This window comes from Agelaius tricolor, unplaced genomic scaffold (assembly GCF_023055355.1).
Source record: "Agelaius tricolor isolate 1412-34295 unplaced genomic scaffold, bAgeTri1.0.p SCAF_176, whole genome shotgun sequence".
NCBI classification, from domain to species: Eukaryota; Metazoa; Chordata; class Aves; order Passeriformes; family Icteridae; genus Agelaius; species Agelaius tricolor.
Genome location: NW_027269436.1, coordinates 53395 through 77452, shown reverse-complemented (window position 1 = coordinate 77452; position 24058 = coordinate 53395). Strand labels below are relative to the sequence as shown.

General features: G+C 54.9%; 1 protein-coding gene and 2 long non-coding RNA genes across 8 annotated transcripts; 2 read left to right on the top strand and 1 right to left on the bottom strand.

Moving 5' to 3' along the window:
- Window positions 1–756: 756 nt before the first annotated feature.
- On the top strand, window positions 757–2113 carry LOC139587081 (uncharacterized). Of its 5 annotated transcripts, none has more exons than XR_011678207.1 (4): window positions 757–1562; window positions 1607–1734; window positions 1783–1902; window positions 1975–2113. It is a non-coding gene; the product is annotated as an uncharacterized lncRNA (long non-coding RNA). The 5 variants fall into 5 exon arrangements; XR_011678208.1 differs by having other exon boundaries at window positions 1994–2105; XR_011678206.1 differs by having other exon boundaries at window positions 759–1562; window positions 1783–1864; window positions 1952–2081.
- LOC139587080 (Schwann cell myelin protein-like) lies at window positions 2047–22222 on the bottom strand. Its single transcript, XM_071420939.1, is given in 12 exon segments — window positions 2047–2189; window positions 3501–3577; window positions 4921–5018; window positions 8107–8319; window positions 8321–8391; window positions 10173–10442; window positions 11447–11707; window positions 14490–14786; window positions 16786–17128; window positions 17130–17158; window positions 20008–20057; window positions 22188–22222. Coding segments are annotated over 11 exon segments (1845 nt in total). The 5' UTR covers window positions 20051–20057; window positions 22188–22222.
- LOC139587082 (uncharacterized) lies at window positions 5227–6689 on the top strand. 2 transcript variants are annotated; one of them, XR_011678212.1, is made up of 5 exons: window positions 5227–5263; window positions 5510–5524; window positions 5768–5824; window positions 6108–6128; window positions 6504–6689. It is a non-coding gene; the product is annotated as an uncharacterized lncRNA (long non-coding RNA). The 2 variants fall into 2 exon arrangements; XR_011678211.1 differs by lacking the exon at window positions 6504–6689 and having other exon boundaries at window positions 6108–6143.
- Window positions 22223–24058: the final 1836 nt, after the last annotated feature.

Genomic DNA, 24058 nt, shown 5'->3' with positions numbered 1-24058 from the left:
GGGGATTTGGGGAGGAATTGAGGGGGGTTTTAGGGGGAATTTGGGGCTTTTGGTGGGAATTTGGGATTTTTGGCCAGAAAATTGGGGGATTTTGGGGGGTTTCGGTGGAAATGGGGGAATTTGGGGGGGAAATCGAGGAATTTTTCCCGGGGTTTTGGGGGAATTTAGGGATTTTTTTGGAGGGAATTCGGGCCGTTTTTGGGAAAAAAATTGGGGTTTGGCAGGAAATTTAGGAGATTTGGGGTAGGATTTGTGGGTTTGGCGGGAAAATTGGGGGGATTTTGGGGATTTTGCTGGGAATTTTTGGATTTTGGGGGGGGGATGTTGGGATTTGGAGGGAAAATTGGGGAATTTGGGGGTTTTGGAAGGAAAATTGGGGATTTGAGGGGGGAAAATTGGGGATTTGAGGGGGGGTAAAAAAAACCTCCTAAAAATCCTGGGAAATTGCCAATAAATCCCCAATAAATCAACAATTAATCCCAATAAATTCCCAATAAATCCCAAATTCCCCCAAATTTTCCCCCAAAATCCCCCCCCCAAATCCCTCCCAATATTCCCCCCAAATTTGCCCCCAAAATTTTCCCAAAATTCCCTGAAATTGCACCAAAATTCCCACAAAATCCCCACAAATTCCCCCAATATTTTCCCTCAATTTCACCCCCAAATTTTCCTCCAAATTCCCCCCAAAGCTTCTAAAATCCCCCCGAATTTCCCCCCAAATTTCCCCAGAATTCCCCAAAATTCCAAAATTCCCCCAAAACTTCACCCAAATCCCCCGAAATTCCCAATTTTCCCCCCAAAATTCCCCAAAATTCCAATTTCCGCTCCAGGATCCCCTTCGGGCACTTCCGGTTTTATTTGGGGTCAAAGGTCACGGGTTAATGAATTCATTAAGGAGGAGCAATAAATAATTAATGAAAGGGGGGCGGGGCCTATCCAGGCTGACCCGTGGTCAAAGGGGCGTGGCCAGGGAGGAAATGGGGTGTGGCCATAAGGTGGGTGTGGCCATGGTGAGGTGGGTGTGGTCAGGGAATGGAGATGGGCGTGGTCACGAGGTGGGCGTGACCACAAAGGGTGGGTGTGGCCTGGCTGAGGAAGGGGGCGTGGTCATGTGAGGGTGGGCATGGCCTCAAACCAGGTGGGCGTGGTCACACCCAGGATAATGAGGTGGGCCGTGCCCAGGGGAAGGTGGGCGTGGCCATTGGGGAATGTGGGCGTGTCCAGGAAAGTGGGCGTGGTTGAAACGAGGATAAACAGGTGGGCGTGGTCAGGTTAAAAAGGGGGCGTGTCCAGGAGATGGGCATGGTCAGAACTGGCCCAGGTGGGCGTGGCCCAGGTGAGGTGGGCGTGGCCCAGGTGTGTCCCATTGTGGTGGGCGTGGCCCAGGTGAGATGGGGCGTGTCCAGCTGAGCACAGTCAGGTGCTGTGGGCGTGGCCTAGGTGGGCGTGTCCAGGTTAAATGGGCGTCTCCCAGGTTAAGAGGGTGTGGCCAAGTGTGATGGGAGTGGTCTTGGTGATGTGGGCGTGGTCCAGGAGTGGTGGGCGTGGTCCAGATGGGCGTGGTCAGGAGTGATGGACGTGGCTCAGGTGTGGTCAGGTGGGCGAGTCCAGAAGTGATGGGCGTGTCCAGGTGTCGTGTCCAGACATGGTGGGCGTGGTCTGGGTGCAGTGGGCGTGTCCAGGCGTGGTGGGCGTGTCCAATTGTGCTGGGCAGGTCCAGGTGGGCGTGTCCAGGTGTTAAGGCCCTACCCAGGTGTTTCCAGATGTGGTGGGTGTGTCCAGGTGCAGTGGGCGTGTCCACGTGTGCCCAGGTGGGCGTGTCCAGGAGTGATGGGTGTGTTCAAATGGGCGTGTCCCAGGTGCAGTGGGCGTGTCCAGGTGTATCCGGATGGGCGTGTCCATGTGCAGTGGGCGTGTCCGAGGTCTGTCCGGGTGGGCGTGTCATGTGCAGTGGGCGTGTCCGTGTGTCTCCAGTTGCAGTGGGCGTGTCCAGGTGTGTCCGGGTGGGCGTGTCCCGGCGCGGTGGGCGTGTCCGGGTGGGCGTGGTCACTTGACCCGGATCTCCGCGTACTCCGGGGGCTCCTCGGGGGGGCCCCGGGCGGGTTTGGGGGGGGGGAGGGGGCGGCCTCGGGCGGGGGCCCCCTGCCCCTCCCCCCACCCCCAGCGCCCAACGCCGGGAGCCAGCGCACCTGGGGGGGGGGGGAGGGGCGGGGGGCGGGGTCACACCTGGACACGCCCATCGCCCATGGGACACCCCCAAAGTGCCCCCAAAATGTGCTCAAAATGTCCCCAAATGGTCCCCCAAAATGTCCCAAATTGTCCCCAAAATGTCCCCAAAGTGCCCCCCAAAATGTGCTCAAAAATGTCCCCAAATGTCTCCAAATTGTCCCAAAATGTCCCAAATTGTCCCCAAACTGTCCCCCAAAATGTGCTCAAAATGTCCCCCAAATGTCCCCCAAAATGTCCCAAAATGTCCCCAAAATGTGCTCAAAATGTCCCCAAAATGTTCCCAAATTGTCCCCAAATTGTCCCCCAAAATGTCTCCAAAATGTCCCCAAATGTCCCCAAAATGTGCTCAAAATGTCCCCAAATTGTCCCCCAAAATGTCCCCAAAATGTCCCCCAAAATGTCCCCAAAATGTGCTCAAAATGTCCCCCAAATTGTCCCCCAAAAATGTCCCCAAAATGTGCTCAAAATGTTCCCAAATTGTCCCCCAAAATGTCCCCAAACTGCCCCCCAAAATGTCCCCAAAATGTCCCCCAAAATGTCCCAAAATGTCCCCAAAATTGTCCCGAAAATGTCCCCAAAATCCCTCAGCGGAGTCTTCAGGTGACCCCAAATGTCCCCCAAATTCTCACCTGGGACCCCCAAAATCCCTCCCCAGGTGTCCCCAAAATCCCACCTGGGACCCCCCCCAAATGTCCCCGAATTCTCACCTGGGACCCCCCCCAAATGTCCTCAAATGTCCCCAAATTTTCACCTGGGACCCCCCCAAAATCCCTCCCAGGTTTCCCCAAATTCCCCAAAATTCCCCCCAGGAACCCCCCAGATGTCCCCAGGTAACCCTGAAGACCCCAAAGACCCCAAATTCTCACCTGGGACCCCCAAAATCCCTCCCAGGTGTCCCCAAATTTCCCCCAAAATCCCACCTGGGACCCCCCCAAAATTCCATCCCCAGGTGACCCCCAAAGTCCCCAAACCCCACCTGGGACCCCCCCCCAAATGTCCCCAAAATCCCATCAGGGCACCCCAAAATCGTCCCCAGGTGACCCCAAATGTCCCCAAATCCCACCTGGGACCCCCCCCCAAATGTCCCCAAATTTCCCCCAAATTCTCACCTGGGACCCCCCAAATTCCCTCCCCCAGGTGTCTCCAGGTGACCCCAAAGTCCCCAAATCCCCCCAGGACCCCCCCCAAAAATCCCCAAATTTCACCCAAAATTCGCCCCCCCCAAATTCCCCCCCTTGGCCCCGCCCCTCGGTGGCCCCCGCCCCCCTCACCTGCAGTGGGCGTGGCTCCGGGTCCCGCCCCCCCGGCCGGGGTCACAGGGGTCACCTCGGGGCTTCCCGACGCCTTCCTGCAGGGGCGGGACGGGGGCGTGGCCTCGTGAGCTTTGGCTCCGCCCCCTGCCCCGCCCTCAACCCCAACCCATGCCTCGGTTCCACCCCCCCGGGGGGCGTGGCCTATTGGGCTCTGCCCTTCATGACTGTTCCCTATTGGTCCATACCCCCAGTGGGCGTGGCCTATTGGGTCATACCCTTCCATGGCCGTTTCCTATTGGTCCATCCCTTCAGTGGGCGTGGCTATTGGGTCATATCACTCTATGGCCGTTCCCTATTGGTCCATACCCTCAGTGGGTGTGGCTCCCGGTGGGCGTGGCCTATTGGGCTCTGCCCCTCTACGGCCCGTTCCCCATTGGTCCATACCCCCAGTGGGCGTGGCCTATTTGGCTCTGCCCCTCCATGACCCGTTCCCTATTGGCTCATACCCGCAGTGGGCGTGGCCTATTGGAATCTCCCCCTCTATGGCCATTCCCTATTGGTCCATACCCCTTCAGTGGGTGTGGCCTATTGGGTCACACCGCTCTAGGGGCCGTTCCCTATTGGTCCATAACCCAGTGGGCGTGGCCTCCCCCATTTCCCCCTCCCCCGTCCCTAGGTGGGCGTGGCTCCCGGTGGGCGTGGCCTATTGGGCTCTGCCTCTCCATGGCCGTTCCCTATTGGTCCATAGCCGCAGTGGGCGTGGCCTATTGGGCGTGACCCCTTTATGGCCGTTCCCTATTGGCCTATTGGAATCTGCCCCTCTATGGCCATTCCCTATTGGTCCATACCCCTTCAGTGGGCGTGGCCTATTGGGTCACACTGCTCTATGGCCGTTACCTATTGGTCCCATACCCCCAGTGGGCGTGCCCTATCGGGTCATACCCTTCCATGGCCGTCCCCTATTGGTCCATCCCCTCAGTGGGCGTGGCCTATTGACCTCCACCCCTCCCTGGCTGTTCCCTATTGGTCCATAACCCCAGTAGGCGTGGCCTATTGACCTCGACCCCTCCATGGCTGCTCCCTATTGGTCCGTACCCCAGTGGGCGTGGCCTCCCCATTTCCCCCCTCCCCCATGCCCAGGTGGGCGTGGCTCATGGTGGGCGTGGCCTATCGGGTCATATCCTTCCATGACTGTTCCCTATTGGTCCATACCCCCAGTGGGCGTGGCCTATTGACCTCGACCCCTCCCTGGCTGCTCCCTATTGGTCCATAACCCCAGTAGGCGTGGCCTATGGGTCATACCCCTCCCTGGCTGTTCCCTATTGGTCCATCCCCCCAGTGGGGCGTGGCCTCCCCCCCTTTCCCCCACCCCCTCCCCCATCCCCAGGTGGGCGTGGCCCCCCGGGGGGCGTGTCCCCGGCGGGGGGCGGGGGCTCACTTGCGGCGGCTCTGGCTCAGGTAACAAACGAGGGGCGATGACGACGGCGAAGGCGACGACGGCGCCCACGGGACCGACCTTGGCCCAGACCAAACCTGCTGCGGGCACGGGGGGGGGACAGGTGAGACACGGACAGGTGAGATAAGGGACAGGTGAGACAGGTGAGAGATGGGAGACAGGTGAGATAAGGGACAGGTGAGACATGGACAGGTGAGATACAGGGGAGACACAGGGGAGACAGGTAAGAGGGGAGATACAGGTGAGATACAGGTGAGACATAGGTGAGAAACACGTGAGAGACAGGGGAGAGACAGGTGAGACACGGACAGGTGAGATGAGACAGGTGAGAGACGGGACAGGTGAGACAGGGGAGACATGGACAGGTGAGATAAAGGTGAGAGAGGGGAGATGGGACAGGTGAGATACAGGTGAGATACAGATGAGACATGGACAGGTGGGATGGGACAGGTGAGAGACAGGTGAGACACAGGTGAGACACAGGGGAGAGATAGGGGAGATACAGGGGAGATGGGAGAGGTGAGATATGGACAGGTGGGACATGGACAGGTGAGATACAGGTGAGACACAGGAGAGATATGGACAGGTGAGACACAGGGGAGAGACGGGGAGAGATACAGGTGAGACAAGTGAGACATGGACAGGGGAGACACAGGTGGGACATGGACAGGTGAGAGACAGGTCAGACATTGACAGGTGGGACAGGTGAGATGGGACAGGTGAGAGACGGGAGACAGGGGAGATACAGGGGAGATACAGGTGAGACATGGACAGGTGGGACATGGACAGGTGAGATATGAACAGGTGGGAGACAGGTGAGATGTGACAGGTGAGACATGGACAGGTGAGAGACAGGTGAGACACAGGGGAGACACAGGGGAGACAGGTAAGAGATAGGGGAGATACAGGTGAGATACAGGGTGAGACATAGACAGGTTGAGAGACATGTGAGAGACAGGTGAGAGACATGGACAGGTGAGACAGGGGAGACAGGTGAAACAGGTGAGAGACGGGAGAGAGACAGGTGAGACATGGACAGGTGAGAGACAGGAGAGATACAGGTGAGACATGGACAGGTGAGATATGGACAGGTGACACAGGGTGAGACATGGACAGGTGAGACATGGACAGGTGAGAGACAGGAGAGATACAGGTGAGAGACAGGGGAGAGACAGGGGAGATATGGACAGGTGAGACAGGAGAGAGACGGGAGAGATTCAGGTGAGATACAGGTGAGGTACATGAGATGGGACAGGTGGGGACAGGTGGGACACAGGTGAGACAGGTGAAATACAGGTGAGATATGGACAGGGGGAGAGGTGAGACATGGACAGGGTGAGAGATACAGGGGAGATGGGACAGGTGGGACATGGACAGGTGAGACATGGACAGGTGACATATGGGCAGGTGAGATACAGGGGGAGATATGGAGAGGTGAGATACGGACAGGTGAGAGACAGGGAAGACATGGACAGATGAGATACAGGTGAGACGTGTACAGGTGAGACAGGTGAGACACAGGTGAGATACAGGTGAGACGGGAGACATGGACAGGTGAGATAAAGGTGAGAGAGGGGAGATGGGACAGGTGAGATACAGGGGAGAGACAGGGGAGATATGGACAGGTCAGACATGGACAGGTGAGACAGAGGAGACAGGTGTGCCCAGGTGTCCCCAAATTTTCACCGATTTTCTCCCAATTTTCACCGATTTTTTCCCCAATTTTCACCGATTTTCTCCCAATTTTCCCCAATTTTTCTCTCTCCCTTACCCGGATGGTGGAACCTGAGCTGCACCCTGGCCACTCCATGCCCGTTCCGGGCGGCGCAGAGCACGGCGAGCCGCGGCTCCAGGGCCCCGTGCAGGGGCTGGGCCCAACTAGGCCCAGCTGGGCCCAAAACCCCAAATTTTCACCAATTTTCTCCCAGTTTTCGCCATTTTTTCCCCAATTTTCACAGTTTTTCCCCGTTTTTTCCCCAATTCTCACCCGGATGGTGGAACCCTGAGCTGCACCCTGGCCGCCCTGTGCCCGTTCCTGGCGGCGCAGAGCACGGCGACCGCGGCTCCAGGGCCTTGCTCCGGGGCTGGGCCCAGCTGGGCCCAGGTGTCCCAAATCCCCAAATTTTCACCGTTTTTCCCCAAATTTTCACTGTTTTTCCCCCAATTCCCCCCAATTCTCACCCGGATGGTGGAACCTGAGCTGCACCCTGGCCCGCTCCATGCCCGTTCCCGGGTGGCGCAGAGCACGGCGACCGCAGCTCCAGGGCCCCGCGCAGGGGCCGGGCCCAACTAGGCCCAGCTGGGCCCAAATCCCCAATTTTCACCGTTTTTTCCCCAATTTTCACCGTTTTTTTCCCCCAATTTTCTCTCTCCCTTACCTGGATGATGGAACCTGAGCTGCACCCGGGCGGCCCCGTGCCCGTTCCTGGCGGCGCAGAGCACGGCGACCGCGGCTCCAGGGCCCCGCGCAGGGGCCAGGCCCAGCTGGGCCCAGGTGTCCCCAAACCCCAAATTTTCACCGATTTTCTCCCAGTTTTCGCCATTTTTCCCCGTTTTTTTCCCCCAATTCTCACCCGGATGGTGGAACCTGAGCTGCACCCTGGCGGCCCCATGCCCGTTCCTGGCGGCGCAGAGCACGGCGACCGCGGCTCCAGGGCCTTGATCAGGGGCTGGGCCCAGCTGGGCCCAGCTGTCCCAAAATACCCCAAATTTTCACCGATTTTCCCCAAATTTCCCCGTTTTTTCCCCAATTCCCCCCAATTCTCACCCGGATGATGGAACCTGAGCTGCACCCTGGCCGCTCCATGCCCGTTCCGGGCGGCGCAGAGCACGGCGAGCCGCGGCTCCAGGGCCTTGCTCAGGGGCCGGGCCCAACTAGGCCCAGCTGGGCCCAAATCCCCAAATTTTCACCAATTTTCTCCCAGTTTTTGCCATTTTTTCCCCAATTTTCACCATTTGCCCCAATTTTCTCTCTCCCTTACCCGGATGGTGGAACCTGAGCTGCACCCTGGCCGCTCCATGCCCGTTGCGGGCGGCGCAGAGCACGGCGAGCCCGCGGCTCCAGGGCCTTGCTCAGGGGGCCAGGCCCAGCTAGGCCCAGCTGTCCCAAATACCCCAAATTTCACCGTTTTTTTCCCCAATATCCCCCCGTTTTTCCCCAATTCTCACCCGGATGGTGGAACCTGAGCTGCACCCTGGCCGCTCCATGCCCGTTCCGGGGCGGCGCAGAGCACGGCGAGCCGCGGCTCCAGGGCCCCGCGCAGGGTCGAGGGCGGCGCTGACGGCGCCGGGCGCGCTCCAGGTGAGGGCGAAGTCTCGGTGCCCCTCGGCCACGCTCAGGTTCAGCCAGGGCAGCTCGAAGGCCACGCTGGGCGCGGGGGACGGCGGCGGCGGCGCAGACGCACCTGGCCAGGCCCTCGCCCACGGGGGCGCAGCGCGACTCGGGCAGCACCACTGGCGGGGTCTGGGCGGGGGAAACAGAAAATTTTACCAAAATTGCATCTTTTTGCCCAAAAAAATCTGATTTTTCCTTCTAAAAATCCCTTTTTTTCCCCAAAAAAATCCCTTTTTTTCCCCTCAAAATTTCCATTTTTTTCCCCCTAAAAATTCCTTCTTTTCCCTCAAAAAAACCCTCTTTTTTCCCCCCAAAATTTCCATTTTTTGCCCGTAAAATCCTTTTCTTAAAAAAAAAAAAATTATATTTTTTCCCCTCAAAATTCTGGTTTTTTCCCTTCAAAAATTCCTTTTCTTCCCCCAAAATTTCCATTTTTTCCCTCTAAAAATCCCTTTTTTTCCCCAAAAAATTCTATTTTTTGCCCCTAAAATCCCTTTTTTTCCCCCAAGATTTCCATTTTTCTCTCCCCACTAAAATGCCATTTTTTTCCTCCCCAAAAAATCCGTTCTTTTTTGCCCCAAAAATCTGCATTCTCCTTCTAAAAATCCCATCTTTTTTTGCAAGAAAAATTCCATTTTTTTCCCTTAAAATTTCCAATTTTCGCCCCTAAAATCCTTGTTTTTCCCTCAAAAATTCCCTTTTTTTTCCCCCAAAATTTCCATTTTTTTTCCCCAAAAATTTCCATTTTTTGCCCCTAAAATCCTTTTTTTTTCCCAAAAAATTCTATTTTTTTGCCCCAAAAAATTTCCAGTTTTTCCCCCTAAATTCCCTTTTTTTCGCCCCCAAAAATCCCTTTTTTTCCCCCCAAAAAATTCTATTTTTTCTCCCCCCAAAAATTCTATTTTTCCCCCCAAAAATTCCATTTTTTTTCCCAAAATCGCGTTTTTTCTCCCCAAACCCCGCTCACAACTCCATGGTTCCATTCAAGCCCAGGCTGCTGTGGCCGTGCTGGTTCTCGGCCCTGCACAGGCACTCGCCGCATTTCCCCATTTTTGCCCAAAATCCTGATTTTTCACCCCAAACCCATTTTTTTGCCCAAAATCGCGTTTTTTTCCCCCCAAAACTCACACTCTCACCATACTGCTTCTCCCTCCCAAAATCTCTCACTCGCCGCATTTCCCCATTTTTGCCCAAAATCCTGATTTTTCACCCCAAACCCATTTTTTTGCCCAAAATCGCGTTTTTTCCCCCCAAAACTCACACTCTCACCATACTGCTTCTCCTCCCAAAATCTCTTTTTTTACCCCCATTTTCCCCATTTTTTTCCCAATTTTTCCCGTTCTCACAAAATCCAAATTTCCGTTTTTTCGCCCCAAACCCATTTTTTTGCCCAAAATCGCGTTTTTTCGCCCCAAAACTCACACTCTCACCATCCTGCTTCTCCTCCCAAAATCTCTTTTTTTGTCCCCATTTTTCCCCCACATTTTCCCAATTTTTCCCCATTTTTTTCCCATTCTCTCAAAATCCAAAAATCCCATTTTTTTTTGCCCAAAACCCCGTTTTTTTGCCCCAAAACTCACACTCTCACCATACTGCTTCTCCTCCCAACATCTCTTTTTTTCCTCTCATTTTTCCCATTCTCCCAAAATCCAAAATCCCCTTTTTTCACCCCAAACCCATTTTTTTTGCCCAAAATCCCATTTTTTCTCCCCAAACCCGGCTCACACTCCACGGTGACGTTGAAGGCCAGGCTGCTGTGGCCGTGCTGGTTCTCGGCCCTGCACAGGTACTTGCCGCATTTCCCCATTTTTGCCCAAAATTCCGTTTTTTCCCCCCATATCCAATTTTTCCCCAAATTTCTGGGTTTTTTTGCCCAAAATCGCATTTTTTCTCCCCAAACGCGGCTCACACTCCACGGTGACGTTGAAGGCCAGGCTGCTGTGGCCGTGCTGGTTCTCGGCCCTGCACAGGTACTCGCCGCCGTCCTCGGGCGTGGCCGCGGGCAGCTCCAGGCTCACCTGGCGCTCGTACACGGCGGCGGCCACCACGCGGCGCCCGCGGGCCAGGGTCACAATGGGCGCGGGGTGGCTGCGGGCCGAGCAGGTGAGGCGCACCTGCTCACCTGCCAGCACCCACAGGGTGCCATTGAGCACAGGTGGGCGTGGGGCATCTATGGGGGACAGGTGAGATAGGGACAGGTGAGATACAGGTGAGAGAAATGAGACCCAGAGCAGGTGAGGCGCACCTGCTCACCTGCCAGCACCCACAGGGTGCCATTGAGCACAGGTGGGCGAGGGGCATCTATGGGGGACAGACAGGTGAGAGAAATGGGATACAGGTGAGACCCAGAGCAGGTGAGGCGCACCTGGTCACCTGCCAGCACCCACAGGGTGCCATTGAGCACAGGTGGGCGTGGGGCATCTATGGGGGACAGACAGGTGAGAGACAGGTGAGAGACAAATGAGAGAAATGAGATACAGGTGAGAGAAATGTGACCCAGAGCAGGTGAGGCGCACCTGCTCACCTGCCAGCACCCATAGGGTGCCGTTCAGCACAGGTGGGCGTGGAGCATCTGTGGATACAGGTGAGATAGGGACAGGTGAGATACAGGTGAGATACAGGTGAGCTACTGAACTGCAACAGGATACAGGTGAGAGAAGTGAGAGACAGGTGAGAGAAATGGGAGAAATGGGACCCAGAGCAGGTGAGGCACACCTGCTCACCTGCCAGCACCCACAGGGTGCCATTGAGCACAGGGGACGGGGAGCATCGGTGGGATATGGACAGGTGAGAGAAATGAGAGACAGGTGAGAGACAGGTGAGATATGGACAGAAGAGATAGGGACAGGTGAGATACAGGGGAGATACAGGTGGGACAGGTGAGGCTGCACATGTGTGTCTCAGGTGTGTCTCAGGTGTGTCTCAGGTGTGTCTCAGCTGCTTCCAGGTGCCCCCAGGTGTGTCCCTATCCCCCCCAGGTGTCCCCAGGTGTCCCCAGGTGTGCCCAGGTGTGCCATCACTCACAGGCCACGTGCAGCTCCAGGCTCCGGTTGTGGCGCCCGTGCCGGTTCTCGGCCACGCAGGTGTGCCCAGGTGTGCCCAGGTGTGTCCCTATCCCCCCCAGGTGTGCCCCCAGGTGTGCCCCCAGGTGTGCCCAGGTGTGTCACCACTCACAGGCCACGTGCAGCTCCAGGCTCCGGTTGTGGCGCCCGTGCCGGTTCTCGGCCACGCAGGTGTAGGTGCCGCTGTCCTGGGGGCTCACCTGGGCCAGGTGCAGGGGCAGCGCCTCCGCCCCCGGCTCCTCCCGCAGCACCTGCGGCCCCCGGAACCAGGTGAGCAGCGGGGGGGGGCGGCCCTCGGCGGAACAGCCCAGGAGCACCTGGGAGCCCTCGAGGGCCTCGGAGGGACCCGAGACCTCCAGCACCTGGGGCTCGTCTGCAAGGGGGGGACAGGTGAGTTAGGAACCCCAAAAACACCTGGACAGGTGAGTTAGGAACCAAAAAACCCCGCAAAAAATGCCCAAAACCTGCCCAAAATCCCTAAAAACTGCCCAGAACCTGCCCAGGTGAGTTAGGAACATGGAATGCACCTGGACAGGTGAGTTAGGAACCCCCAAATACACCTGGACAGGTGAGTTAGGAACCCCCAAAAAACGGCCCAAAATCCCCCAAAAACTGCCCAGAACCTGCCCAGGTGAGTTAGGAACCCAAATACACCTGGAATGCACCTGGACAGGTGAGTTAGGAACCCCCAAAAACTGCCCAAAATCCCCAAAAAACTGCCCAGAACCTGTCCAGAACCTGCCCAGGTGAGTAAGGAACCCGAATGCACCTGGAATGCACCTGGACAGGTGAGTTAGGAACCCCCAAAAATGGCACAAAATCCCAAAAAACTGCCCAAAATCTGTCCAAAATCTGTCCAGGTGAGTTAGGAACCTGAATACACCTGGACAGGTGAGTTAGGAACCCCCAAAAAACGGCACAAAATCCCAAAAATCTGCCCAAAATCCCCAAAAAACTGCCCAGAACCTGTCCAGGTGTGTTAGGAACCCCCAAATGCACCTGGACAGGTGAGTTAGGAACCCCCAAAAACTGCCCAAAATCCCCAAAAAGTTGCCCAAGACCTGCCCAGGTGTGTTCCTACCCCGTCCAGGTGTGCCCAAGTGTGCCCAAAATCCCAAATTTTCCCCAATTTCCCCCAAATTTTCACCGATTTTCCCCCAATTTTCCCCACCCAGGTGTGCCCAAAATCCCCAATTTCCCCCGATTTTCCCCAAATTTTCCCCGATTTTCCTCAAATTTTCACCATTTTTCCCCCAGTTTTCCCCCCCAGATGTGCCCAGGTGTGCCCAAAATCCCCAATTTTCACCGGTTTTCCCCAAATTTTCCCCATTTTTCCCCATTTTTTCCCCCCCCAGGTGCTCACACTGCACATCGAGGGCCCAATTTCCCCCGATTTGCCTCAAATTTTCACCGTTTTTCCCCAAATTTTCACCGATTTTCCCCCAATTTTCACCGATTTCCCTCAAATTTTCCCCGACTTCCCTCAAGTTTTCCCCATTTTTCCCCATTTTCCCCGTTTTTCCCCAATTTCCCCCCCAGGCGCTCACACTGCACGTCGAGGGCCAGGCCGGCGCTGAAGGCCAGGCTGGAGTTGGGCAGGGTCACCTGGCAGCCCAGGTGTGCCCAGAATCCCCAATTTCCCTCAAATTTTCCCCGATTTCCCCCAATTTTCACCAATTTTCCTCAATTTTCCCCAAATTTCCTCAAATTTTCACCGATTTTCCCCAAATTTTTGCTGTTTTTGCCCCAATTCCCCCCCATTTTTCACTCACCCAGGTGCTCACACTGCACGTCCAGCACTCAATTTTCCCTGATTTCCTCAAATTTTCACCGATTTTCCTCAAATTTTCACCAATTTTCCTCAAATTGTCACTGATTTCCCTCAAATGTTCCCCGATTTCCCTCAAGTTTTCACCGTTTTTCCCCATTTTTGCCCCATTTTTCCCCCTCAGGCGCTCACACTGCACGTCGAGGGCCAGGCCGGCGCTGAAGGCCAGGCTGGAGTTGGGCAGGGTCACGTGGCAGCCCAGGTGTGCCCAAAATCCCCAATTTCCCCAATTTTCCCCCAATTTTCGCTATTTTCTCCCATTGCCCCCCCCAGGTGTGCCCAAAATCCCCAATTTCCCCCAATTTTCCCCAAATTTTCACCAATTTTCCTCAAATTTCCGACGTTTTTCCCCAAATTTTCCCCCCCCCAGGTGTGCCCAAAATCCCCAATTTCCCCTGATTTTCCCCAAATTTTCCCCGATTTTCCTCAAATTTTCACCATTTTTCCCCCATTTCCCATCCCCAGGTGTGCCCAGGTGTGCCCAAAATCCCCAATTTTCAGCAAATTTCCCCCAAATTTTCACCAATTTTTCCTCAAATTTTCGCTGTTTTCCCCCAAATTTTCCCCAATTTTTCTCCGCCCCAGGTGCTCACACTGCACGTCGAGCGCCCAATTTTCACCAAATTTCCCCAAATTTTCACCGATTTTTCCCCCAATTTTCGCTATTTCCCCCCCCCCCAGGTGTGCCCAGGTGTGCCCAAAATCCCCAATTTCCCCAAATTTTCCCCAATTTCCCCCCCAGGCGCTCACACTGCACGTCGAGGGCCCAATTTCCCCCGATTTTCCTCAAATTTTCGCCGTTTTTCCCCAAATTTTCACCGATTTTCCCCAAATTTTCACTGATTTCCCTCAAATTTTCCCCGATTTCCCTCAAGTTTTCACCGTTTTTCCCCATTTTTGCCCCATTTTTCCCCCTCAGGCGCTCACACTGCCCGTCGAGGGCCAGGCCGGCGCTGAAGGCCAGGCTGGAGTTGGGCAGGGTCACCTGGCAGCCCAGGTGTGCCCAAAATCCCCAATTTTGACCAATTTTCCCCCAATTTTCGCTATTTTCTCCCATTGCCCCCCACCAGGTGTGCCCAGGTGTGCCCAGAATCCCCAATTTTCCCCGTTTTTCCCCATTTTTCCCCCCCCAGATGCTCACACTGCCCGTCGAGGGCCCAATTTCCCCCGATTTTCCTCAAATTTTCGCCGATTTTCCTCAAATTTTCACCAATTTTCCTCAAATTGTCACTGATTTCCCTCAAATTTTCCCCAATTTCCCTCACGTTTTCCCTGATTTCTCCCAAATTTCCCCCATTTTTCCCCAATTTCCCCCTCAGGCGCTCACACTGCACGTCGAGGGCCAGGCCGGCGCTGAAGGCCAGGCTGGAGTTGGGCAGGGTCACGTGGCAGCCCAGGCTCCGCCCCCCGTCCTCGCGCCGGGGCCGGAAGCGCAGCCGGGACACGACGGAAGCGGCGCCGGCGCCGTCCTCGCGCCACTCGCGCTCCGAAGCTTCCGGGAGCTCCTGGGCCCCTTCCCAGCGCAGGCGCGGCCGCTGCCGCGGGCACGAGTCGGGCACGCGGCACCGCAGCTCGGCCAGGGCGCCCGCCACCACCTCCGAGGGCACCTCCAGAACGGGCTCGTCTGGGAATGAGAGGGAAAAAATGGGGTAAAAATGGGGAAAAACGGGAAAAAATGGGGTTAAAATATCCCCAAAACCCCCCCGGCCACCACCTCCGAGGGCACCTCCAGAACGGGCTCGTCTGGGAAAACGGGTGAGAAACGGGAAAAAATGGGGTAAAAATGGGGTTAAAATAGTAAAAACCCCAAAATTCCGACTCATTTAACCCAAAAAATGGGGTTAAAATGGTAAAAAATTGGGTTAAAATATGCCCAAAACCCCCCCTGGCCACCACCTCCGAGGGCACCTCCAGAACGGGCTCGTCTGGGAAAGAACGGGGAAAAACGGGTGAGAAACGGGAAAAAATGGTAAAAATGGGGTTGGGAATGGTAAAAATCCCAATTCCGGGCGGATTTAACTCAAAAAATGGGGTTAAAATGTCCCCAAAAACCCCCCTGGCCACCACCTCCGAGGGCACCTCCAGAACGGGCTCGTCTGGGAAAGAACGGGGAAAAATGGGAAAAATTGGTTAAAATAGCAAAAAACCCCGATTCCGGGCGGATTTAACCCAAAAAATGGGGTTAAAATGTCCCCAGAAACCCCCCCTGGCCACCACCTCCGAGGGCACCTCCAGAACGGGCTCGTCTGGGAAAGAACGGGAAAAACGGGTGAGAAACGGGAAAAAATGGGGTTAAAATGGGAAAAAATGGGGTTAAAATATGCCCAAAAACCCCCCCTGGCCACCACCTCCAAGGGCACCTCCAGCGGGGGCTCCTCTGGGAAAGAGCAGAGGAAATTGGGTTAAAAATGGTAAAAATTGGGTTAAAATAGCAAAAAACCCCAATTCTGGGCTGATTTCACCTAAAAATTGGGGTTAAAATGTCCCCAAAAACCCCCCCTGGCCACCACCTCCGAGGGCACCTCCAGAAGGGGCTCCTCTAGGAAAGAGCAGAGGAAATTGGGTTAAAAATGGTAAAAAATGGGTTAAAATAGCAAACAAACCCAATTCTGGATTCATATAACCCAAAAAATGGGGTTAAAATGGGAAAAAATGGGGTTAAAATATGCCCAAAAACCCCCCCGGGGCACCCCCTCTGAGGGCACCTCCAGAATGGGCTTGTCTGGGAAAGAGAGGGGAAAATTGGGTGAGAAACGGGAAAAAATGGTAAAAATGGGTTAAAATAGCAAAAAACCCCAATTCTGGATTCATATAACCCAAAAAATGGGGTTAAAATGGTAAAAAATTGGGTTAAAATATGCCCAAACCCCCCCCCCCCCCCAGGGCACCACCTCCGAGGGCACCTCCAGAAGGGGCTTGTCTGGGAAAGAGCAAAGGAAATTGGGTTAAAAATGGGAAAAAACGGTAAAAATGGGTTAAAATAGCAAACAAACCCAATTCTGGATTCATATAACCCAAAAAATGGGGTTAAAATGGTAAAAAATTGGGTTAAAATATGCCCAAACCCCCCCCCGCCCAGGGCACCACCTCCGAGGGCACCTCCAGAACGGGCTCGTCTGGGAAAGAACGGGGAAAAATGGGAAAAATTGGTTAAAATAGCAAAAAACCCCCGATTCCGGGCGGATTTAACCCAAAAAATGGGGTTAAAATATCCCCAAAAACCCCCTGGGCACCACCTCCGAGGGCACCTCCAGAACGGGCTCGTCTGGGAAAACGGGTGAGAAACGGGAAAAAATGGTAAAAATGGGGTTGGGAATGGTAAAAAATTGGGTTAAAATATGCCCAAAAACCCCCCCGGGGCACCCCCTCTGAGGGCACCTCCAGAATGGGCTCGTCTGGGAAAGAGAGGGGAAAAACGGGTGAGAAACGGGAAAAAAATGGTAAAAATGGGCTAAAATAGCAAACAACCCCAAATTCCGACTCATTTAACCCAAAAAATGGGGTGAAAATATCCCCAAAAATCCCCAAAAACCCCCCAAAACCCCCCCAAAACCCCTCCAAAAAATCCCCAAAAAATCCCAAAAAACCCCAAAAACCCCAAACCCCCCCCAAACTTCACTCACCGAGCACCTGGAGCGCGGCGTGCTCGCTGAAGCTGAACTGGTTGTAGCCGCCCAGGTCCCCTCTGAAGTAGTAGCGGCCGCCGAGCTCGGCGCTGAGGGGCGGCCCCAGCTCCAGGGAACAGTCCCGGAGCCCCGGGTCCCCCACGAGCCGCGCCCGGCCCGCGAAGCTCTCGTGGACGGCGCCGGGCCGCGACCGCGCCACCACGGGCGGGTAATTCTTGGGGTAGGGGCTCCCGAAGTACCAAAGGCCCTGCACGGAGCTGGGCCGCAGCTCCTCGGGGTACGAGAAACGGCACGGGATGGAGGCGCAGGAGCCCGAGAGCCCCGCGACCGCCGGGGGCAATCCACGCGGCCCAGGAGGCGCACAGGATCCCTGGGGAATGGGGGAAAATAGGAAAAATTGGGATTTGGGGGAAAAAAATGGGATTTGGGGTGAAATGCTGGGGGTTTGGGATTGATTCGGGGCGGTTTGGGGTCAGTGTGTGGCTGGAAATGGGAGGATTTGGGAGGATTTGGGGGGATTTGGGGAGGATTTGGGGGGGATTTTGGGGGATTTGGGGAGGATTTTGGGGAGGATTTGGGGAGGATTTTGGGGAGGATCTGGGGAGGATTTGGGGAGGATTTTGGGGAGGATTTGGGGAGGATTTTGGGGAGGATTTGCCCGGGATGGAGGCGCAGGAGCCCGAGAGCCCCGCGACAGCCGGAGGCATCCACGCGGCCCAGGAGGCGCACAGGATTCCTGGGAAATGGGGGAAAAATGGGAAAAAAAATGGGAGAGAAAGTGAGAAAAATGGGATTTGGGGTGAAATGCTGGGGGTTTGGGGGGTGTGTGTGGTGAAAAAATGGAGTTTTGGGAGGGTTTGGGGGTCCTGGATAAGGTCAGGAGGGTCCTCAGGTTTCTGGGGAAATGGAAAAAAAAATGGGAGGAAAAGGGAAAAATGGGATTTGGGGTGAAATGCTGGGGGTTTGGGGGGTGTATGTGGTGAAAAAATGGAGTTTTGGGGGGGTTTTGGGGGTGTTTTGGGGAGGTTGAAGGGTCCTGGATAAGGTCAGGAGGGTCCTCAGGTTTCTGGGGAAATGGAAGAAAAATGGGAGGAACATGGGAAAAATGGGATTTGGGGTGAAATTCTGGGGGTTTGGGGTGGATTTGGGGGGGTTTGGGGTCAGTGTGTGGCTGGAAATGGGAGGATTTGGGGAGGATTTGGGAGTCTAAAAATGGCTCTAGGAGGTTCCAGAGAATCCTGGGAATTGGGGAAAAAATGTGGGAAAAAATCTGGGAAAAAATGTGGGAAAAAAAAGTGGGAAAATGTGTGAAAATGGCCCCAAAAGTGTCGGTTTTGGGGTGTTTGGGGCCGGCTCTGGGGCTGTGGGGCCGCAGCTCCTCGGGGTACGAGAAACGGCCCCGGGATGGAGGCGCAGGAGCCCGAGAGCCCCGCGACTGCCGGGGGCATCCACGCGGCCCAGGAGGCGCACAGGATCCCTGGGAAATGGGGGAAAATAGGAAAAATTGGGATTTGGGGTGAAATGCTGGGGATTTGGGATCGATTCGGGGGGGTTTGGGGGGTGTATGTGGTGAGAAAATGGAGTTTTGGGGGGTTTTGAGGGGGTTTTGAGGGGGTTTTGCAGGGGTTTAGGGGTCCTAGGGATGGTCAGGAGAGGCTGGGATTTGGGAAAATATAGGAAAAAAATGGGATTTGGGGTGAAATGCTGGGGGTTTGGGGGGTGTATGTGGTGAAAAAATGGAGTTTGGGGGGGTTTAGGGAGGGTTGAAGGGTCCTGGAGGGGTCGAGGATGGTCCTCAGGTTTCTGGGGAACTGGAAAAAAAATGGGAGAGAAAGTGAAAAATTGGGATTTGGGGTGAAATGCTGGGGGTTTGGGGTGAATTCGGGGGGTTTGGGGTCAGTGTGTGGCTGGAAATGGGAGGATTTGGGGAGGATTTTGGGGGATTTTGGGGAGGATTTTGGGAGGATTTGGGGAGGATTTTGGGGGATTTGGGGGGGATTTGGGGAGGATTTTGGGGAGGATCTGGGAGGATTTTGGGGAGGATTGGGGGGGATTTTGGGGGATTTGGGGAGGATTTTGGGGAGGATTTGGGGAGGATTTGGGGAGGATTTTGGGGAGATTTTAGGGGCATTTAGGGGGGATTTTGGGGGGATTTTGGGTGGGATTTTGGGGGATTTTGGGTGGGATTTTGGGGAGGATTTGGGGGGGATTTTTGGGGATTTTGGGGTTCAAAAGTGGCTCCAGGAGGTTCCAGAGACTCCTGGGAATTGGGGAAAAAATGTGGGAAAAATGTGGGCAAAAGGCCCCAAAAGTGGCGATTTTGGGGTGTTTGGGGCCGGCTCCGGGGATTTGGGGGCTGCAGCTCCTTGGTGGCATCCGGGCGGCTCCAAACCAGTATAAACCAGTATAGACCAGTATAAACCAGTATGAACCGGTATGAACCAGTACGAACCAGTATGAACCAGTATGAACCAGTACAAACCAGTATGAACCAGCATGAACCCCCAAACCAGTATAAACCAGTATGAACCAGTATAAACCAGTATGAACCAGTATGAACCAGTATAAACCAGTATAAACCCCCAAACCACTATAAACCAGTATAAACCAGTATGAACCAGTATAAGCCAGTAGCCCCAACCGCAAACCAGTATAAACCAGTATGAACCAGTAACCCCAACTCCAAACCTGTACAAACCAGTACAAACCAGTAACCCCAACCCCCCTCCAGTCCCTCCCAGTAACCCCAAACCAGTCCAAACCAGTAAGGAAACCCCCAAACCAGTACAAACCAGTAACCCCAACCCCAAACCAGTACAAACCAGTAACCCCAACCCCAAACCAGTACAAACCAGTACAAACCAGTAAGGAAACCCCAAACCAGTACAAACCAGTAACCCCAACCCCAAACCAGTCCCTCCCAGTAAGGAAACCCCAAACCAGTACAAACCAGTAAAGAAACCCCAAACCAGTATGGACCAGTAACCTCAAACCCCCTCCCAGTCCCTCCCAGTAACCCCAAGCCCCCAAACCAGTCCAAACCAGTAAGGAAAAGCCCAAACCAGTATAAACCAGTATGAACCAGTAAGGAAAAGCCCCAAACCAGTCCAAACCAGTCCAAACGAGTAAGGAAAACCCCAAACCAGTATAAACCAGTATGAACCAGTAAGGAAAAGCCCAAACCAGTATAAACCAGTATAAACCAGTAGCTCCCAGTACCTGGCGGCAGCAGCAGCAGCAGCAGCAGGGGGAGGCGGCTCATGGTGGCTCTGGGGACAGGGGGGGACAGCGGGGTCAGCCCAGTATGGACCAGTATGGACCAGTATAAACCAGTATGGACCAGTACGGACCCAGTATAAACCAATATAAACCAGTACAGACTGGTATAAACCAGTATGGACCAGTACAGACCAGTATGGACCAGTATAGACCGGTTAGACCAGTATAGACCGGTATAGACCAGTACAAACCAATATAAACCAGTATGGACTGGTATAAACCAGTATGGACCAGTATACGACCGTATAGACCAGTAGACAAAACCAATATAAACCAGTATGGACCGGTATGAATGAGTTTTAAACCAGTATAAACCAGTATGGACTGGTACGAACCAGTACACACCAGTATAAACCAGTATCCCCCAGTGTCACCTCCAGTGCTACCAGTACAGACCAGTATAAACCAGTATAAACCAGTGCCACCAGTGTTCCCAGTCCCCTCCCAGTGTCCCCCAGTCCCTCCCAGTTCCCATTGGTGTCGCTGTCCCCCAGTGTCCCCAACTGTCCCCAGTGTCCCCCAGTCCCTCCCAAGGTCCCTCCCAGTGCCCCCAGTGTCCCCCCCTGCCCATCGGTGTCACTGTCCCCCATTGTCCCCATTGTCCCCAGTGTCCCCAGTACCTTCCCAGTGCTCCCAGTATCCCCAATCCCAGTGTCCCCAGCCCTGTCCCAGTCCCTCCCAGTCCCTCCCAGTGCTCCCAGTACCTCTCGATGTCCCTGTCCCCAGTGCTCCCAGTGCTCCCAGTGCCAGTGTCCCCAGCCCTGTCCCAGTCCCTCCCAGTCCCTCCCAGTCCCCCAGTGTCCCCCCTGCCCCATCAGTGTCACCATCCCCCAGTGTCCCCAACTGTCCCCAGTTGCTCCCAGTCGCTCCCAGTCCCTCCCAGTGCTCCCAGTGTCCCCCCCATCCCGTTGGTGTCACTGTCCCCCAGTGTCCCCATTGTCCCCAGTGTCCCCCAGTCTCTCCCAGTGCTCCCAGTACCTCTCGATGTCCCTGTCCCAGTGTCCCCAGTCCCCCCCAGTCCCCCCCAGTCCCTCCCAGTCCCTCCCAGTTCCCTCCAGTGTCCCCCAGTACCTTCCCAGTGCTCCCAGTCCCTCCCAGTCCCCCCAGTGTCCCCCCCTGCCCGTCGCTGTCACTGTCCCCCATTGTCCCCAGTGTCTCCCAGTCCCTCCCAGTGCTCCCAGTACCTCTCGATGTCCCTGTCCCCAGCGCTCCAGTGCTCCTGTCCCAGTGTCCCCAGTCCTGTCCCAGTCTCTCCCAGTGTCCCCAGTCCCTCCCAGTGCTCCCAGTGCTCCCAGTACCTGTCGATGTCCCTGTCCAGTGTCCCCCAGTCCTGTCCCAGTGCTCCCAGTCCCTCCCAGTCCCTCCCAGTGCCCCCAGTGTCCCCCCCCTGCCCATCGCTGTCACTGTTCCCCCAGTGTCCCCCAGTGTCCCCCAGTGTCCCCAGTGCTCCAGTCCCCCCCAGTCCCTCCCAGTGCTCCCAGTGCTCCCAGTACCTTTCAATGTCCTTCTCCCAGTGCTCCCAGTATTCCCAGTCCAGTGTCCCCAACTGTCCCCAGTTGCTCCCAGTGCTCCCAGTCCCTCCCAGTCCCTCCCAGTCCCTCCCAGTCCCCCAGTGTCCCCCCCTGCCCATCGCTGTCACTGTCCCCATTGTCCCCAGTGTCCCCCAGTCCCTCCCAGTGCTCCCAGTACCTCTCAATGTCCTCCCAGTGTCCCCAGTGTCCCCCCCGGCCGTCACTGTCACTGTCCCCCATTGTCCCCATTGTCCCCGCGGTCCCCCCAGTGCTCCCAGTACCTCTCGATGTCCCTGTCCCAGTGTCCCCAGTGTCCCCAGCCCTGTCCCAGTGTCCCCATTGTCCCCAGTGTCCCCCAGTCCCTCCCAGTGCTCCAGTACCTCTCGATGTCCCTGTCCCAGTGCTCCCAGCCCTGTCCCAGTCCCTCCCAGTCCCCCCCAGTCCCTCCCAGTGCTCCCAGTGCTCCCAGTGCCTCTCGATGTCCCTGTCCCCAGTCGCTCCCAGTCCCTCCCAGTCCCCCCAGTGTCCCCCCCGGCCATCGCTGTCACTGTCCCCCAGTGTCCCCCAGTGTCCCCCAGTCCCTCCCAGTGCTCCCAGTGCTCCCAGTACCTGTCGATGTCCCTGTCCCAGTGCTCCCAGTCCTGTCCCAGTGCTCCCAGTCCCTCCCAGTCTCTCCCAGTCCCTCCCAGTCCCTCCCAGTGCCCCCAGTGTCCCCCCCGCCCATCTCTGTCACTGTCCCCCATTGTCCCCATTGTCCCCGCGGTCCCAGGCGGTGCCAGGGGCCGGGCGCGGGCTCCGCTCCCAGTACGGACCAGTACAAACCAGTGCGGCCCCTCCCCCCCCCAGTACGGACCAGTACAAACCAGTGCGGCCCCTCCCCCCCCCCCAGTACGGACCAGTACAAACCAGTGCGGCCCCTCCCCCCCCCCAGTACGGACCAGTGCGGCCCCTCCCCCACCGCCCCCCCCCACGCGCGAATTCCGCGCGAGCCGCGAGCGAAACGCGACCAAAAAAAACGCGACAGAAATGGGACAAAAAATGACAAAAATGGGACAAAAAACGACAAAAATGGGACAAAAAAATGACAAAAAATGGGCAAAAAAAAAAGACAAAAAAAGGACAAAAAACGACAAAAAAAGGGACAAAAAAGGGACAAAAAAAAGGGACAAAACCCGACAAAAATGGGACAAAAAATGACAAAAAATGACAAAAAAAAGGACAAAAAAGGGACAAAAAAAGGGACAAAAAACGACAAAAAAAGGGACAAAGGGACCCAGTGTGACACCCCCGGGGGGGGGAGGGGCGGCGCAGGGAGGGGGGGAGGGGCGGGGATTGAGGGGGGGGGGCCCTAGGGGGTTTTGGGGGAAAATCCCCGAATTTTGGGCGATTTTAAGGAGTTTTTAAGGAATTTTTTGGGAGTTTTAAAGGGAATTTTTTGGGGTTTTAAGGAGATTTTCTGGGGGGAAATCCAGGGATTTTTGGGGTTTCTGGGAATTTTTGGGGTTCCGGAATTTTGAGGGGGTCCCGAGGGGGTTTTGGGGGAAAATCCCCGAATTTTGGGCGATTTTATGGAGTTTTTAAGGAATTTTTGGGGTTTTTCAGGAGATTTTTGGGGTTTTTAAGGAGACTTTTGGGGGGAATCCAGGAATTTTTGGGGTTTCTGGGAATTTTTGGGGTCCCCCGGAATTTTGAGGGGGGTCCCGAGGGGGTTTTGGGGGGAAATCCCCGAATTTTGGGGATTTTGAGGAGATTTTTTGGGTTTTTAAGGAGTTTTTTTTTGGGTTTTTAAGGAGTTTTTGGGGGGATTTTAAGGAGTTTTTGGGGTTTTTTTTCAGGAGTTTTTTGGGGGTTTTTAAAGGAGATTTTTGGGGGTTTTAAGGAATTTTTGAGGGAAATCCTGGAATTTTGGGGGTCCCCGGAATTATGGGGGGGTCCGAGGGGTTTTTGGGGGAAAATCCCCGAATTTTGGGTGATTTTAAGGAGTTTTGAAGGAATTTTTGGGGTTTTTTAAGGTGATTTTTATGGGTTTTAAGGAGTTTTTTTGGGGGGAAAATCCAGGAATTTTTGGGGTTTCTGGGAATTTTTGGGGTTCCGGAATTTTGAGGGGGTCCCGAGGGGGTTTTGGGGGGAAATCCCCGAATTTTGGGCAATTTTATGGAGTTTTTAAGGAATTTTTGAGGGGTTTTAAAGGAATTTTTGGGTTTTTTAAGGAGATTTTTGGGGGAAAATCCAGGAATTTTTGGGGTTTCTGGGAATTTTTGGGGTTCCGGAATTTTGAGGGGGTCCCGAGGGGGTTTTTGGGGGAAAATCCGCGAATTTTGGGCAATTTTGAGGAAGTTTTTTGGGTTTTTTTAGGAATTTTTTAAAATAATTTTTGGGGGGATTTTAGGGGGGTTTTTTGGGGAAAATCCCGGAATTCTGGGCAATTTTAAGGAAGTTTTTTTGGGGGTTTTTTAGGAATTTTTAAAAATAATTTTGGG